This window comes from Panulirus ornatus, chromosome 57, assembly GCF_036320965.1.
Source record: "Panulirus ornatus isolate Po-2019 chromosome 57, ASM3632096v1, whole genome shotgun sequence".
Taxonomy (NCBI): domain Eukaryota; kingdom Metazoa; phylum Arthropoda; class Malacostraca; order Decapoda; family Palinuridae; genus Panulirus; species Panulirus ornatus.
The window spans coordinates 26,089,419-26,107,430 of record NC_092280.1 but is presented as its reverse complement, the minus strand read 5'-3'; the positions used below and the strand labels follow the sequence as shown (position 1 = coordinate 26,107,430).

Here is an 18,012-nt window from a genome sequence, read left to right as displayed (position 1 = left end):
CTCCTGGGAAGAGAATAAAATAACGATGACGTAGGCGAGCGTTCGTTGGCAAGACTGTCGCCAGCGCCTCCCGGCAGGACTGTCATAGACGACGGACTGACGCCGGACTGGCAATACTGACGCGGGTGGCGGGTTGTAGGGTTTGTTTGAGGGACTGTTGCACCTTCCTTTGTCCAACCCCTTCTTCCTTTACTCCCCCTTAACCATCCAATTAAAGAATAAAAGGTGGGGAGGGGGAGACGAAAGGGTGTCTTCGAAGCGACACACCCGTACACCACTACCTTCTAAGTAAGGCGGGCGACCGCGGTAATGCCGGAGACATTGGCTGGTCGACATTTTTGACGCCTGACCGGCCTCACCTCCCAGGCAGAAGATTGCATCACCTGTGTATATATAGACGACTTAGGTGTGAGTGGTGCGTCTCTGCCTGATAGGGTTATTCCCTGTAGCACGAACGATACGATCCCTATGGTCGTTAATAGTGCGACTCTTCAAGGTCAAAGGGGTCAGGTCGAAGGTCAGGCCATCATAACCAGGAGTCGTACTGTCGTGTTAGAGAAAAGAATCGTACCGTCGCGCTCAAAGATTTAACGTTCGCGCGTGTGTAGGTGATTCGTGCGTTAGGGTATGAAAATAATTAAAAAAAAAACGGTTTCATTGCTGCTATTGCTGTGGGGTTTAGAAAAAAAATATTACTATGGTCTTTTCCTCCAGCTTTTAATTTTAAGCATGATTCAATACTGGGTTTCCAACTGAATAGCTTCCTGGACACAATGCAGTTCCCTAGCGGCTTGAGGTGGACTGGTAGAAACAAAACCAACTGGTCTTTGACTAGGCTAGGCTACACCTATCTCTTGCCTCTTTGTATCACTGTGTTTTTGTCTTGAGAGGCTGCTGCAGGTCCTGAACTCTTGAGTAGTCCGAGCGAGATGTTAGTGATATGCAATGTAGGTGAAACAGCCAAAGGCCGCTGCTACATCTGACAAATAATGCAACAAGGGACTGGTGGTGTTTAGGTGCAAGGCTTCACCCATCATCACACGCCGCGTTGTAACGCCCAAATAACACAGTAAGCTGATAAGTGAAGTGAGGGATGGCTTCTTTGTGGGGAAGCACGCGTGCATAAGCTAAGTCGTAATGACGATTAGTTTACATTGTTCTCTGTGTTTTTTACATAGCACCAGTCTCCCACTTCTGCGAATGAAGAGCGGGAGGGAGAGGAATGTTTTCTCCCGTAACCTAAGAGGCTAAATGTCGATGTTTATGGAAGAAAATTTTGTGGTTACGCTTTACGCAATCTCACCCAGCTTAATAGTGTTTGCTTTTGAATTTAAGACTGTCCGAGAGTGAGAAAGATGTTGCCAAAGTTTAAATGATTTTGCTTCGCATAGCTATATCCTTTTCTTTTTTTTTTTTATCATTTGGGATGTCCATGATGACGTTTATGGTCTTTAATTGACTGAACCTTTTTAAGGCGGAAGCGGCAGTTGAAATATTAAAAAAAGGAAGCAAAATTGTACTTACCATTTACCGCTCGAGAACCCTCGTCTTACCCGACCGCTAGGATTCCTGAGTGTCTTTTTTTTTTTTGCAACAATTGTTACCTTTTTTTTTTATCTAGTATTATCCCGAAAGTTGTATCCACGCTTCGTAACAGTTTTTGGCGGTGTTCATATGGAATGTTATTGTTCATCTGTATTTAGTGATGGGACTAACGGAGGGATTCGGAAACACAGGTACCGACATCAGTGTGTTACTGGGTTAATGTACAGGTTAGGTTGCCCAGGGGGAGGTGGTGCAGAATCGTGCCAGGTTGGAGAGAGGTCTAGTGAGGAAGGGTGAGATGAACGAGGCAGGTTTGACGGGAGTCCTGCGATGCTGGTGAAGGTGCACAAGGTGAAGCAGGAGCCAATACTGGGAGAGGTACTTGGCTGTTGGGGTGTACGTGGAGCTTCTGCAGGAAGATGTGACGCGTGCCGCGGTCTAATTGCTTTGCCTTCGGTTATACCCAGGTCACGAAGATGGTCCTTAAGGGTGAAAAGGAGGCGGAAGCACAACAGCTGAATGACTAGCGACGAGGGAAATGCATCGTTGATTGGTGGAGACCCAAAAGAAGCGGAGCTTCAGTCGTTAAGGTCAAAGATGGCTCGTTCTGACCGTACCTCTACGCTATGTGACGTAGATGAGGTCAGTCAAGTCGTAGAGGGTGGGTCAGGAAGCTCTAACTCCTTCCGAGGATTAGGAGGTCAGGTCTGTTTTCACCCTTACATATGTAGCCTTTTTACCAGCATTACCAGTCAGTTCTAGAATACTCCCGGTCTTGTCAGTACCGGAAGCCTGGTGATACTGGCTTCTGGCGGGGTAACGTTAACTCACGAGCACGACGGTACGATTCAGGGCGTCACATCGATCGTTACCCTCTTACTCACAGAGGCTCAGCGTAGATTCTCTCGTAATATCTTATTTTTTTTTTCATTTCTTAGAAGCGCCACCATTGTGGTAATATCTGCTTCCTCTGGAACCATGGACGGACGGGACAAACAGATGGTGAGCCTACCTGCACAGAGAGAGAGAGAGAGAGAGAGAGAGAGAGAGAGAGAGAGAGAGAGAGAGAGAGAAGGGGGGGAGGACGTGTATGTGCTCGTATACGCCTTGTACGTGGAACTACAGTAGGTTGTGCTTCTGTGAACCATCTTCATCTTTAGTAAGATTCCTGTGGTTAGGGTCTGAGAGGCGGGGAGTTTGTCCAGAGAAGGCCCCCCTCCCCCCTGTAACGTTGCTCTATTAGGGAGAGAGAGAGAGAGAGAGAGAGAGAGAGAGAGAGAGAGAGAGAGAGAGAGAGAGAGAGAGAGAGAGAGATTCATGCATTATAGCTGACAGCATTAACAAGTTTACTCTGTTGGTAGTTAAATACCGTTGCGTCACGACCAACGCGTCCCCTCGAACTCTTAGTCTCAGAGGCCCTTTGTTTTCCCGTTGGGTCGGGGCCTGTGTCTTCCCTCTGTTTGTCTGAGAGGCACGTCCATCACCCACGTCAGAGGAGCAAAGCCACAGCTCTGGAATTTATCATAATTTCTGGCAACCGCTGCTCCTTACTGACGTCATGCGGGAGAAACAAACCTTAATTCGCAGATGACTAGATAATGGTACAGTATAATCTAGTACTGTATTTGGTTGACTCAACCCCCTCCCCCCCTCTAAGAGTACGAAGGTACAAACCGCTGAGTATAGGAGTATTTCTGACGGAATGTGTCATTTAGAATAACAGTAGCGAGATCATGAACCTACGTAAACCAACTGTGAGGTTGTGGAAAGCATGTAGACTCACAGGGCGAGGAAAGCAGTGGAGGGTTATAGCTGGCCCTAGGGTAGAGGAGCACCGATGGTGACCCGTCGTGGTGGACGGTTCAAACGGTTATCCGGGGAAAGATTCCCCGCCAGCTTCGTATGGGATTTTACCTCTGTTTAGCCTCAACGTCACGGATGTTTTGCTCTCTCTTTAGTGGTATTTCTTGCTAGTGTGTAATCTTATTTCTAACTGTGTGGTTATATTTTACTTTGCAAATAGCTTTCCGTGCTTCTGCGAGAGTTTTTGTGCGGCTCAAGCCAATAGGAAATGGTGATAAGCATGTACAGTCTTACAAGTATCGTAACCTGAAGAAAGTGTTGACAATATTTCGACAGGTGGTTATAACTTGACGTCGACACCCTTTGAATAAGGACTCTGGCAGTCGATGTGCCTAAAAGCCTTAAAAGATAAAACCAATCAAGCCCGCTGCAGAAGCAGTGCTTCCCAGAAGGAAGACGACACGACACTTTGGCCTGTCTATATCGCGTCTCCACCCCAGACGCAGCTGGGTGTCTTCGTTTAAACCTCCTCAAGTGAACAAGTCGTCAGCATTCTAACAACGCTGCTATTTTGGACAGAAAACAACGTCGTAAGTGAAGTAGTGTCAGGGCTCAGTTGAAACTAGTAGGACCTCTTTTTTTTTTTTTAAACTCGGTTGAAACAAAGTGTAAAATTTTGACACACAAGAGTCCCAAGGACCCTCAAGTTGTGTACACCGTTTTTCAAGTAGTGCTTCTTCACGTCCTCTTGTGCTGCAGGCTCTAGTGTCGTCGCCTGAGATATCATTATATAAGTTCACATCCAGACGCTCAGTTATACACACAAGCAGAGGCGAGGTTTTAGAAGTAAGGGATACGGCACTTTCATTTAAATCTTTCGTTTCCTTTTTTTTCTTCTTTTCTTGTAAAGATTGAGGACAGAATGACTGGTTGCATTTTCGAACAGAACCAAAGCAAACTTGAGTTCAGTCGAATGATAAGGTTTTGGATGCGAACAGTGCGACCCCCTGGGTATGGCGGGATTAACCTTTGACCTTAGGTTACCCGTTGACGCTTTAAGCGTCAGATCAAAGGTCACGCCATCATACCAGAGGTTCGCAATGCCTTACTCAAAGTTTGTACCTAGAACGCTTAATGATAGGACTGTCGTGCTCAAGGCTTCTACCGTCTTACGAAAGGTTCGTGCTGCATTGCTCAAATAACGAATTGTCGTTCTCGTGTCGTAATGTCGTACTCAAAGGGTCGCTCTATAGTTCTCAAAGATCGACTTGTCATGCTCAAGGGCTCAACCTCCGCACTAACCTTCGTCGTGTGGGGCTCGGAGATCGAACTGTCGGGCGCAAGAGTCGCACTCATGGTTTGTACAATAGTGTTTATTGAAGACTGAACTGTCGTGCTCAAGAACCGCACGTCACGCCTAAGAGGTTCAGAGAATCCAGCAGCATCTGACACTCCTGAGAGCCTGCCTCACTTTAGCCCTCTCGTTCTTTCGTCATAACGGAGCGTGGCCGCACGCTGACGCCGGATTTTTCCCCAAGGAAAAGAGACGCTCGCCTCCTTAACACTCGTGTTATAATCTCTCTAACGTCAAACCTCGTCACACGTTTTGGGTGCATCGTTATGCCCTCTATAACCTATTACTGTTTCAACGATAAACTTGCAACATTTCTGGTTGAAGAACTCTCATTAACGTTCTCTCAGTCTTGTCATTGATAAGAAAGAGAAAAAAAAAAAGATGCAGACGGCATGATTTCAGAAAGCACGTCGTTAAAAAAGAATATAACATACCACCCCAGAATCACACAGCTTCTGACGCAAAACATTGCAGTGTCTTCCTTCAAAGGGGGTAGTATAATGTTTGCTTCATTTCCCAGAAAAATGGACAGCGTAGCACTATTGTGAACAGGACACAAGAAAGGCCACACACGCGTATACCTCGTGAGCTTGTTAGCGAGATTACCGGGCGTCAAGGGAGGTCGTTACTGGTTGCTGTCTACTCTTCACTGGCTCCACCCACCGTGTAACGGACACCCACTCGTTTGTTGCCGTCATTCACGACGATTTTTTTACTGCTTGAATTTCATGCACTATTGTGCTTGGGGGTTTCCCTAAAGTTACTGCCTACTGTGATGCAGTGTCTTTGCTTCTCGAGATTTTGGTAGGTGAATGAACTGGAGTTTTATCTCTTTTCTCGCATTCCTAGGAAAAGAAATATGAATCGAAATTCATGATTAACATACCTGTTTCAAGACTAATGGTTTGTCTGTGCGCAGAGGCAGGAATTTCTCCGCCCTTGTATATAATTTAGTTAACCCTTGTGGTCAGCCATTTCTGTTAACTACTTACAAGGTCACGTCCTCGCCCGTATGTCATGGACACTGTCCAGAGAGAGGCTAATGCACTTGTAAACCGAAGCCTCACAATCAAATGTTTTTTTTTTTTCTTTTCTCTCTGTCGCTACACCACTTAGGGAATTGATGAGTTGCTTGCAACTAAAGGCGCCAGACAAGTGACTCCGTGTTTTCCTTGACGTCATATATCATGTGCCCCGTAAGCTCTTGTGTTAATGGATCATTTTATTCAAGCTTGTGTCGAAACCGAGGGTTTACAAGGATGGAGCCAAGCAAGACTTTTGGTCATAGTTTCTTCGTCTTGTTTTAACCCATTGAATATATATATATATATATATATATATATATATATATATATATATATATATATATATATATATATATATATATATTTATATTATTTTGCTTTGTCGCTGTCTCCCGCGTTTGCGAGGTAGCGCAAGGAAACAGACGAAAGAAATGGCCCAACCCACCCCCATACACAATGTATATACATACACGTCCACACACGCAAATATACATACCTATACATCTCAATGTACACATATATATATACACACACAGACACATACATATATACCCATGCACACAATTCACACTGTCTGCCCTTATTCATTCCCATCGCCACCTCGCCACACATGGAATACCATCCCCCTCCCCCTCATGTGTGCGAGGTAGCACTAGGAAAAGACAACAAAGGCCCCATTCGTTCACACTCAGTCTCTAGCTGTCATGCAATAATGCCCGAAACCACAGCTCCCTTTCCACATCCAGGCCCCACACAACTTTCCATGGTTTACCCCAGACGCTTCACATGCCCTGATTCAATCCACTGACAGCACGTCGACCCCGGTATACCACATCGTTCCACTTTACTCTATTCCTTGCACGCCTTTCACCCTCAACAGTCAGTTGATATACAACGAAGAGACGTAGCTAGGACGCTATTTGGTAAACATACATGTTTATAAAAATAAAACACATAGCTAAAAATGTAGTGAAAGCCAGAATGGGAATATGATAAAGTTGGCATAGCCAAAATGGAAAATATATTAAGATTGACATAGCCTAGATCCTAAAAATGGAAATATTGCCAAATAGAAACATAATGGAAATCCAGAATGAAAGTAAAGTTGACATAGGCTAGAAAGAAAATATTTATCATACACACATCTTCAGCTGAACAAGGGCGTTACATGCGATAAGAGTGTGTATGGTCTTAGAATTATCTTGAACACCTGAAGGTCTTTCAGGTTATTTAGACTGAGTGTTACAATATAAGTTAGATGGCCTGAAGCCGATATAACCAACGAACCTGTTGCATAATTGACAATAGACATAACTAATGAAAATGGTATACACGAAATTGTATTCATAAGATTCGAATTCTGTTTAGCTTAAGAATAACCTAAACGAAAAGTATACATCATATCACTTCAAAGGAAATAATATACTTGATAATACATGATAGTAGTGCCATGGATATGATTTGCCTTACTTGAAATATTAAGTTCATGATATCGCCAAAATAAATACAATTTATGACACCCTCAAGAAGTAATCTACATCATCTTAAGTAAGAATGGTGAACATGATATAGCTCACACAGAAGTAATAAACATATATATATATATATATATATATATATATATATATATATATATATATATATATATATATATATATATATATACATACAAAGAAAGTAGTGTAGAAGAGGAGCAGTGACAAGACTACAGAGAGTCGACACTCAACACTGTGATTACAACTTACGAGGCAGAAGTGCATGACGGTGATGCTTCCCACATCCCAACAGACAGACAGGACTCTCGTTGCCTCACATATAAGTTGGTGGCAAACACGCGACCAAGGATCCTTGCTGTGGTGTGAAGGGTTGCGTTGTTGATGAGAGTTTAGGTGGCGGTAGTATGCTTGATGGTTAAGCAGTTAGGTTACGTGGGATGGGTAGTTTAGGTTAGGTTCGATGGTTTATGTTCGGGGGAGCTGGTTAGGTCTAGTGGTTTAGGTGGTTGAGTTCGGTTAGATTTTTTTTTTTTTAGGCTAGGTTATGGGCAGAGTGGTTAGGTTTTTTTGGTTATGATAGGTAAAGTGGATAGGCTAGGTTTACTGCTAGATTTAGGTGGACATACTACGTTAGGCATATGGATAGGTGGTTATTGTACTCAAGAAGGTTATGTTTGCTTAGGGGGTAGTTAATTATGTTAGACTTGCTGGTTAAGTTGGGCCACATGTCAGGAGTTTAAAATGACGTTCAAAAGTAATGCAAATTATGCCGTCTCTTCTCGCGACGTCATAAAATAAAAACCTTCCACTGACAAAGACAAAGCCCTGGTGAGCGTTTTGTTCGTATGTTGTCTTTTTGTTAGGAATATTTAAAGATTTTGTGCTCACGAAGATGAAACCAGAATATGATGACTATAAAAGGAATATACTATATCGTGGTATTAAGTGAGGAGGGTTTTTTCTTATTTTCTTGGGTGAGCTTTCAAGCATCAGTCACTTTTCTTGGTATATATAGTACAAGGTTGGATCATGCGCAGTGCCAGGGTGCCTCCTCTGTGATGGTTCACTTTCTTGAGAGGCAGAATTTAGCCATGATGCTCACTTACACGTTCACCACAAACGTGCTGACACACCCACATATATTTATCTCTATCTATCTATCTTTCTATCTATCTATCTATCTATCTATCCATCTATATCTATCTATCTATCTATCTATATAACGAGAGTCCAGGTCTAACCATGTATGAATGTAATCAAGCTACGATGTCTCATCTTAACTAATGTCTTAATTTTGAAAAATCTGTTATACTCTTACCTGTGCCTAGAGCTAATGCCCACACACATGTAACGCGTTACATACGGGGTAACGTGAGCGTAACGCCCTCACCCCGTAACACGCTAGTGGTGATCACAGGGCCATCATCACACATAGGTAGTCAGTGGCGAGCAATAGACTCGGGTGAGTTAGTGACGGCGGCCGAAGTGACACGGCAATACGGCGGTGACGCTCAAATTCCCCTCCGGAGCCCAAGTTTCTGTCATTTCTTTCACCTTCACATATACTTATGTTGTTGGCATTCTGTCCACACACACACACACACACACACACACACACACACACACACACACACCACAGTACACATAAAACTCATGTAATTCAGACTATTTAATTCTTAACTGAATTAATTCTTAACTGAATTTAATTCTTAACTGAATTTAATTCTTATCTGAATTTTCCTGCCGTGAGCGCTGCATGTTAAATCTCCTCATACCTGACTAAAGAAAGTCTATGAATTGGGGCGCCCTACGAGTGTAGAACTCTCCTACCATAGTGTAAAAGTATGTGATTGCAGAGAAGGAATTGCACTTTTTAACTTATTTCAGCTTTTTTGGCTACAGCACACCTAATCTTCCCCATTTCTTTCGTCTTTTTAGGTCATGGTCTGACTTTTGAGCCTCGGTCTGACTTCAACAACTACTCGTGAACACCGTCAGCGTGGTAAGTTTTTGATATGTTTATTGTAGCCTGCACCCATTCATGATACTCTTAGAGTTGTGAGTATGGACCGCAATATACTGACGGGTGAGACTCTACATGAGGGAATGGACGAGGATGAAAGGGAAAAAGTTAAAGGAGGAAATGCTAGTAAGAGCGAGATGGTGGTCGTTGAGGAAGCAAGTTACCAGAGTTATACCGAAAGGTTGAGTGGTTTGGAAGGTCGTGAGATGTAGGCGAGCCATGTCTGCAGCTGCGTGTTACTAGACCTGTTAAGAGGGACCATTTCAGTCTATATTTTACGAGTGACATATACGACTATATGACTGGCAGAGTGCAAGTAGTAAAAATGGAGTTTATGATACTTGTTTGTATGGGACGACGTAATGCATGCAGACATGGGGCAGAAGAAGAATTAAAGTGACCGAAAACAAAAGATTTGAGGTGTTATGGACACAAATAGAGAAGGGTGGGTGATGGTGAAGTTTTATATAACCGAGATGGAGGGAAGCGAGAGTGTAGACTGTGTACGGCGAGAATGAGGTAGTTTCTGGGTGAGTTATGCATGGCACGCCAGTCTGCACGTTAGAAGACAGCGTAGCTTGTTAATGTAGATGAATTATGAATTCTAGACTGCATGTTTCTCCATCTTCATGAATATCACTTTACTGTAAAATTGTCATGATACTTTCGGATGAAGTGAGAGGGCTGCTGTTTACCAGGTAAGGCAATTTGTGTTGCTTTATAAGTTGATGATATTCCATTACTCTCCTACTGTAATGTAACCCATGGAACATATACTCCATCTTGTGAAAAAAAAAACTTCGAGACCAAAAGGCTGTTGAATTTCGTAATGTTTAGTATTACTGTATCATATATACTTGGAGTTTGCCAGTGTAAACAGGTTGGCAATAAAACTTTTTTTCTCAGTACTTTGGAGAATAGTGTAGGAGGCTGAATTACGGTAGATGAGGATAGATGGTGCAATTTAGGCTTGTAAAGTGATGAAATTAAGGTTAGGCTAGGTGGCTGAATGTAGGTCGGATAGGTTCTCCACCTTAATTTTGGTGGCTGAATTATGGGTTGGGCTTGTGACGTGATTGAAATTAGGTCACATGGTTAGCTTTAAGTAAGATTAGATTACGTATTCATATTCAAGTCAGGAGATTAAATCTAGGTTAGGGTAGGTCAGGAGTGTTTAGACACGTGTAATGAGATGCAAATGGCGCTCAGAACTCGTGCAAAATTGGCCATATCCTCTCACTGTGTTACAGTGAGCTGTCATTTGGTAACAGACGAGGTTCTGGGCCGCCGTCCCGTTGACACTAGGAGAAAATATTCGCAGGGTTTAAGTGAATCTTGACATTAATGTCCATCTCTTTTTATGGTGTCCGTCCTCATCGGAGGTGGATAGGCTACAACTGACAACTTTCCTCATTTTCTCAAGGAAGGTTTTGTTCTTTATTTTTTTCTCACTGTGGTGACTGAATATTGATTTCAACAAGGTCTCAAAAAGTGAATATCGTAAGGGTTTGTCTTCGTAGTAGGACCTCTCCAGCATTTTAAACTTGCAGTTCACCAGGCCAGTTAACTCATTTCCATTGCACCCGATAGAGTCTTTGAAGTGGAAGCAATGTGGTTTTTGTGTTTGTAATGTGTTTCTCAGTGCAGTGGGAACCAATGATGAATGACGTTATTTGGTTGGCTTCGTGACGAATAAGGGTGGGAAATCCGTTTCTGAGAAGAGTGGGAGTGGCTGTCGGGATGGAGATGTTATACGAAATGGTTAGGTAGTAAACCGCGATCAAAATTGGCGTATTCTGGTGAATTTTATGTCTCCAAATGGGAAGTTGTCACTTTCCGGTTCCCTGCCATGGAACATACGGTACATTACTTTGGAAATCGTTTATTGTTGTAATATCTTCGAAAAGACCCACTATGATCGTAATCTATAACGCTGTTATTTAGTTCATTAAAAAGTGAACTAATTGTCATGTATTTTGATTATCTATATTTACGTTTTGAGCTACTCTTAACAGACTATACGAGAGAGAGAGAGAGAGAGAGAGAGAGAGAGAGAGAGAGAGAGAGAGAGAGAGAGAGAGAGAGAGAGACCTACACGTGTGGGGCCCCATCTCTGAACACTATTGTCATACAACCTCGAATTTATGCATGCTGTCTGCATTAACCATGTCCACAGTCAGTGTTTTTCAGTCACCCACCACTCTCATATTACTATTGTTTCTTTACATCCTTATTTCCAAGTTTCTTACTCAATTACATATGCCATCAAGTTTTTCTATACCTTAACCTCTTAAAATATTGTACACTGTCCACTCCATCGATTTCATTTAAAAATCTTAATGGTCTTGATCAAATCACCCCTCCCTCTGCTCTCTTCCAAGGTCGGTAAATTTAAAGCCTTTTGACAGACTGATATATTTGATATGTTAAGAGCAGTGAAGTAACAAATGTGTTCTGTTTCTGTAATTGCCTTGTGCCCTTCGTATACATAAAAGTCACTCGACAAGACTGTATCATCGCCAGTGGACTGAAGAGAGTACTATATCATCGAGGACTTTCTCGCTCTAAGGGAGCCAGATGGAGCCTGGCTTTCGTGGGTTCCGGGTGTGATAAACAAGCCCAATCCCCCAGGCCCAGTGCTTAGGTCCCTCATCACCGGCGGGCCCACCAAGAGCACAGGGCCCGCACCTCTTGAGTTGTAGGGAGGTTTAATCTCAAACAACAAACATCTAAAAGGAGTGTATTTACCTCGTCCTGTTTCCCCGTGGAGTGCAGCCTTGAAGCTGCCGGAGACCCACAAAACGGGTCCTAGAATTGCATATGATACATTGTTCAGTGAATATTTCCAAATAGGTTTACTGAATCACAGCAAGTGCTAAACCTCATAAACAAGATCTATCCCATGGTCGATGATTCATCGCATATCTTTTGATATATGCTCATAAAACTTGCTACCATTTTCACCAGACAGGATTGCAGGTTCTAAGGTGCTTTTAATCCGTCTATGAAAACAGCAACGGCTGTATCACTTCTTATATCTATACAGACCTTATAGTGTATATTATTTCAGATTAAGCGGCACAGTTCACTGTGACACGTACCGGCCTATGGCATTTAAGATATATTATTTAAAATTGATGTGACGTGTCCATGATCAGCTATGTCTTTGTTGAAGCGTCTGGCTCACGCTCCTTTTTGACTACTGCGGCGGCCGATTTCGATCTCCGTATGACCGGGATTTTTTTTAACGTAATTTTGTATTTAGGGTTTCATGGAACCTAGTTCTCTTACCAGAAGGTCTTTAGGGTTTTATGGAACCTAGTTCTCTTAACAGAAGGGCTACTCTCTTCCAACTTGTTAAACATTCCTTGAAAAACTGCATGATCTTTTATACTTACTGAGTTTAGTCTCATTTCTTAAGGATGTTTAGCATGATCTCACTCATTCTGGCCTGAAATTAAATTTCTTTCCCATTTTCCCCACTAGTCCATCAGTATCTGTATATACGGCCCTTATCTTGGGAGCTTATAAAGCTGTTTTCTTTGGTTCCATTAAACAGTGCCGGAGGGTATACTCTCTTATTCGTTTTTTCGTCCTAAAGTGTTGTGCCCTTTTTAGTTTTATTCTGAACTTCCCGCCAGGAACCTGTTCCTAATCTCATCCTTTTTGTGCAACGTGTAACGAACTTCAGACCCTTATATTTCCATCTACTGCCATGGTTCCCCATCCCCCCCCACAAGGTACCCAAAACACTTCAGCAGTCGAGGATCTGGACATTAACCAAGGAAAGTGCGGCGGTCTCCCGAAAGGATGCCAAAGTCGTTAAAGAAAGTATGGATGATTCTAAAAGGATTTTCCAAATTGCTGAGGCAGCACTTGCTGGTGTCACGTCACATTACATGCTTCCTTAGCCCAAGTGACTTCCTGGGGAATGTTGTCAGATTGAAACTTAAACGTGTGGGGCGCACAACGTTAATTTTTCTCTCCTTATGAAATGGAGGAGTGCGGTCGCGCAAACCTCCCCACCCCCCCCCCCAGCAAAAAAAAAAAAAAAAAAATATATATATATATATATATATATATATATATATATATATATATATCAGCCACAGCACTCTACTTCGGGTACTCCACATCTGCACAGTACTCCACATCTGCACAAGCTGTTCAACATTCGCATTCACACTGGGCGCCCTGTATTGCCCCCCCCCCCCTTGTAGGAAATGCATTTTGAAATAAATAACATTGAAGGCTAAGGAGAGTGGATGACTTATGTTGGCCCAGGAATGAGGCAATGATAACCATGCAGTACGCATTTTCTGCGCATTAACAAAGTAATAGGAGTGTCATCCACCTTAGTTGTTTTCACTGGTAACCTTTGTCGGGGAGAAAATATGACTGCCTTTCAATGGTGTTTAGTGCATGTGTGAAAATGCGGTGCATATGTATGAAATTTGTATAGAAATTTGTGTGAGAAATGGAAGTGGTTTGTATTCATTAAGCTATGAAATTAGGTATTTGAAATTTTTTTAGTGAATTAATGCCATGATGACATTTTGTTACACTTGGACGTAAAATATGTAGAACTTGATGTTCAGATATCATATTCTTATTAATTCTTTTTTCGTTGCTGCTTACATGTATGATTCTGTATGAGACATTTCAAGTCCATCCTGTGAGTGATGTCACATCTTCAAAGATTTGCATCATTTTAGTCCTTCGTGAAGCTTAAAATCTGTGGCACTAAATTTTCAAGTAGGCATTAAATGCAACATGACGTAATCTTATTTTATTTTGAAAGATTTTGTATAAAAATAAACACATACAGTAAATACATAAATACAATTAGGGCTGGCCAGTCATAAAGATACAGTAACATGCACTGAAAAGCTATATTCACTTTTTGTGTCATAAATTCAGATACCTACTGTAGAAGCAGTCGAGCTAAAAATTCGGAATACATGCGATGAACACAGGTAACATGATTACTAATAATTTTGTTTGCTCTAAAATATCAATCCTGGCTTTATACTTAGCACAAACAGTACTCCCTAAATATTTTTGCACTTACTAAAGAATAACATTAACATCACAGTTTTCATCATGAGTTTAAGGAAACATATTAACACAAGTGAACATGTGTTTTAAAAGGCTGAGAGGTAATGGACATAACCAACGCATATATATCATGTACTGAAGTTGCTATCACAACATCTTTTCTGTCACTTCCTCTATAGTACAGTAAACAATGACACTGGCATTAAAATTCATGATAAAACCTAACCAATACATTTACTTGCAATAGCAGCACAGGCAACTGAAGATAATCAAGTAAAAATCAACAGTCTCTCACAATGTATTGTGTAATCAAGAAATGTTACAGCACCATACACATATTTACATCAAATTACAAATCAAAATGAAGCTGAAACATGAGAGTGGGTTCATTCCCTAAGCGATGACACAGTGCTCAACTGGCACAATCATATAAGCACCTCTTGTTGCATGTGTCTTCTCTTTAGCTATAGCCCTTTCTGATTAGAAGCCTAACCTCATTTGAGTGAAGAATGCCTCATAGGTAGTATTACAGTGAAATCTCAAATAAGTGATTGACTTAACAACTAAAGTTCATAAGAACATAAAACTGTATATTTGCTTTGATAATCAAATTTGGAATATAGCTGAAGTTGCTTTTATCAGTATACAAAACATTCTTAGGTATAATTAATCTTAATTTCAGAATCATATGAATAGGGAGCTTCAGCAAATAATTTCTATTAATGAAAAAATAAAAAATGCCAGGTACATGTAGCCTGTGTAAATACAGATGAATTGTTTATAAATCTGAAACAATAATCATTCTTGAGGTTAAGAGATCTCTCTTGATACATGAGGGTGGTTTGCAATGATAAAACAGAAAATGACAAAGTTTGTACCTGATTAAATTAGTTTTTTACCACAAAGTGAAGAAATTGTGGTATTGTTTGTTAGTTCTGCCATAGGAAAGTCATTTACCTTATTTATGATTTTGTATGATATTAGTAGATTATATAGTTAATCAGTTCATTTCTTTCAGTTTTTGATATATCAAAATTCCTTGAAAATTATCATTGATAACTTTTCCCTTTGTTCAAGTAGAGATTAACCTCAACTTGATTCAGAGAGTTTACACACTAATGGAATTTGGCACAATTTCAGGGTCCAACCACTCAAATTTCCACTGACGATCAATATTCCTCCTCTTCATATCCAAACTTAGTCGTTTCAGGTCCTTTTGGAATCTGTAATTATGAAATACTTAGTTACAAGATTGCATTTATATTTCTTGGATGGAATAAAGTACTGTAGAATTGCATATTTTTTCATTTGTCTATCTTCATTAACACTGGTTTTTCTTTCTTCTTTTAACATGTTCACCGTTTCCTATGATATTTTGGTAGTGTCAGGAACAGACAAAGAAAAAGCTCACTGGCTCACATCTGTTCTCTAGCTGTCATGTGTAATACACCAAAACCAGGATCCCTATCCACAACCAAGCCCCACAAACCTCTCCATGGTTCATCTGGCTGCTTCATGTGTCCTTGCTCAGTCCACTGACAGTACATCACACCTATACACAACATTCCATTTCACTCTATCCCAGCACACCTCTCTCTCCCCCTGCATGTTCAGGTCCTCCTGAAATCTCAGAATCTTTTTCACTCTATCCTTACATCTTGTCCCTTCCACTTCTGATACATATATCCTCTTAAATCCTTCTCACTCATACTCTTTGTATGTCCAAACCATTTCAGCACAGCCTCCTCAGCTCTCTCAACCACATTCTTATTACCACAAGTCTCTTACCCTATCACATAATACTCCATCTCCCTCCCCATATTACATACTGTCCTCAAACACCTCATTTCTAACACATGCACCCACCTCTACATATTTTCATCTCTAGCCCATGCCTTGCATACATGAATTCTGTACTTATATATTAGGATACAGTAATTATATTACATGAGAAAAAATGATAAAACTGTACTCAGTATCACTCAGCTAAAACTAAGAATAAAATAAAAAACATATGAATGAAAATAAGCAGCCTGTAAGCATCAAAATATAAAATATGCATTGTAAAAGCATTATCATGATGAAAAACCTTTTTAGACTTACTCTTCAGCTGCTTGAACTCCCACTGGGTCATATAAATACTGCATTTCAAAGTCACCCAGACTGTTAGTGCCTTTACTGGAGAGTAGCTTGGTGATGACCATAATGTCTAGGGTCATCCTCTTGTCTGGTAAAATAGTCATGATATCTTTCTCTGTGTACAATTTCTGGAAAACAATGAAGATCTGAAGTTAGACACTGGCTGTTTGTCAATTTGGTCATCTGTATTACATGGTATTCAATTGAGAGCTTCATCCATTCATTGCAAGATCATTTAGTATTGGCAGATTTTCTCACCTCTTGCACTTGCCTACTTCAGTTTTGTTTTTCAAACAACTATCATTCTTGTGTTCAAGCTTCTAATCATCTCATTCTGCTCAATGCCTTGTCACTTTCAACATTCATTCCCTCAATATGACCCTACTACCTCAAAACTCCAATTTTCATCATCTATTCCATTTACAGTTCCAAATCTCCAGATTTCCCCATTCTATAACCTGTTCATTTTCATGTACTATCTCACTTTTCAAAAAGTCCATCCTGGCTGCTTTCAAACTCATCCCTTCCATAAAACCCCCTTTAACTAGTATACATGAGGTGGATTAGTATAAGAATTTCAGCACATGACAGTCCACAAACTTTTTCCTTTCATTATTCATCTTAAAACTAAGGCAATTTGTATATTAAAGTCCTTCCTGAAACTACTTTGCCAATCAAGTACAATATTTTGACCACTACATCCTCATAACATTCTGCCTATCTAGCAGTATCTTTCACTACATTTAACATTTTCTGAAACACAGCTATCTTTGTTTCATCTGCATTCACTTAATTTCTTTCAGCATTATCCCATATGGTTTACTATTGTATCCTTTTTTCTTTTCTACTATCATGTGTATCTTAAAAGATATAATATCTCCAGATCTCTTCCTTTAAAGCCCAAGTTTATTTACATCAGCAGATTCATTCCATGCCATAATCTCTTTCATACATCATTAGTATAGAATTTAAACAGTGACAATGTTAAAATATCATTGTGTCACAAAAGTTTTTTACTAGGCCAAGTCTTCCAGAGTTGAATTAGGGGGAAATACATTACCAAAAAGATTAACTTTTTCAGCTCAGGCGTAAGACAAGAAGAAAGATTGAATTACAGAAGTTGTTGGAGACTCTTTTGGCTAAGGAACAGAAAGATTTATCAGAAGTCAAATGAGCACACTTTATGAAATGCTCCTCTTGAGAAAGAATAGCTTTGATATAGTACCAAGGATAAATGAAGATGAAGTGGGTTTCATAGAAAGTGTTGCATGCCTTGATACGTTCCTTCCCTTATGTAAAGGCATCACAGCAGAAGCAATTGAACTGTGACTGGGGGCAGAAAGATACAGCTGAAAGAATGTAGGACCCCATCCTCAACAAGTCAATGGTCAACACAGTTAAAGGCTTCCATGCTAGCAAAGCAATACCCATCACAGGAAAAGTTAGTAAAGCTCCATAAGGATGACTATTAAGCTAAAAGGTAGTAAAGCTCCATGAGGATGACTATTAAGCTGTCAAAGTGTCAGGGTTTGAATCTTAGGGGGAGATAGAGGGTGGGTGTGCCCAATC

The 18,012-nt window shown here is 40.8% G+C and overlaps 2 protein-coding genes across 6 annotated transcripts in view; one reads left to right on the top strand and one right to left on the bottom strand.

Moving 5' to 3' along the window:
• The window catches only part of LOC139766330 (uncharacterized), a 194,230-nt gene that overhangs the window by 55,808 nt on the left and 120,410 nt on the right, over window positions 1-18,012 (top strand). For both annotated transcript variants that reach the window (XM_071694834.1, XM_071694835.1), the window contains one exon: window positions 9,162-9,225. The gene's annotated coding sequence lies outside the window, so the exon portion shown is untranslated. The remainder of the gene's footprint in view (window positions 1-9,161; window positions 9,226-18,012) is intronic.
• LOC139766322 (polyunsaturated fatty acid 5-lipoxygenase-like) overlaps window positions 14,021-18,012 on the bottom strand; it is an 89,392-nt gene continuing 85,400 nt past the window's right edge. For all 4 annotated transcript variants that reach the window (XM_071694813.1, XM_071694812.1, XM_071694815.1 and 1 more), the window contains 2 exons: window positions 16,408-16,571; window positions 14,021-15,527 (listed from right to left, as the gene is read on the bottom strand). In XM_071694813.1, coding sequence (XP_071550914.1) covers window positions 15,413-15,527; window positions 16,408-16,571 — 279 coding nt within the window. In that variant the 3' untranslated portion in view covers window positions 14,021-15,412. The remainder of the gene's footprint in view (window positions 15,528-16,407; window positions 16,572-18,012) is intronic.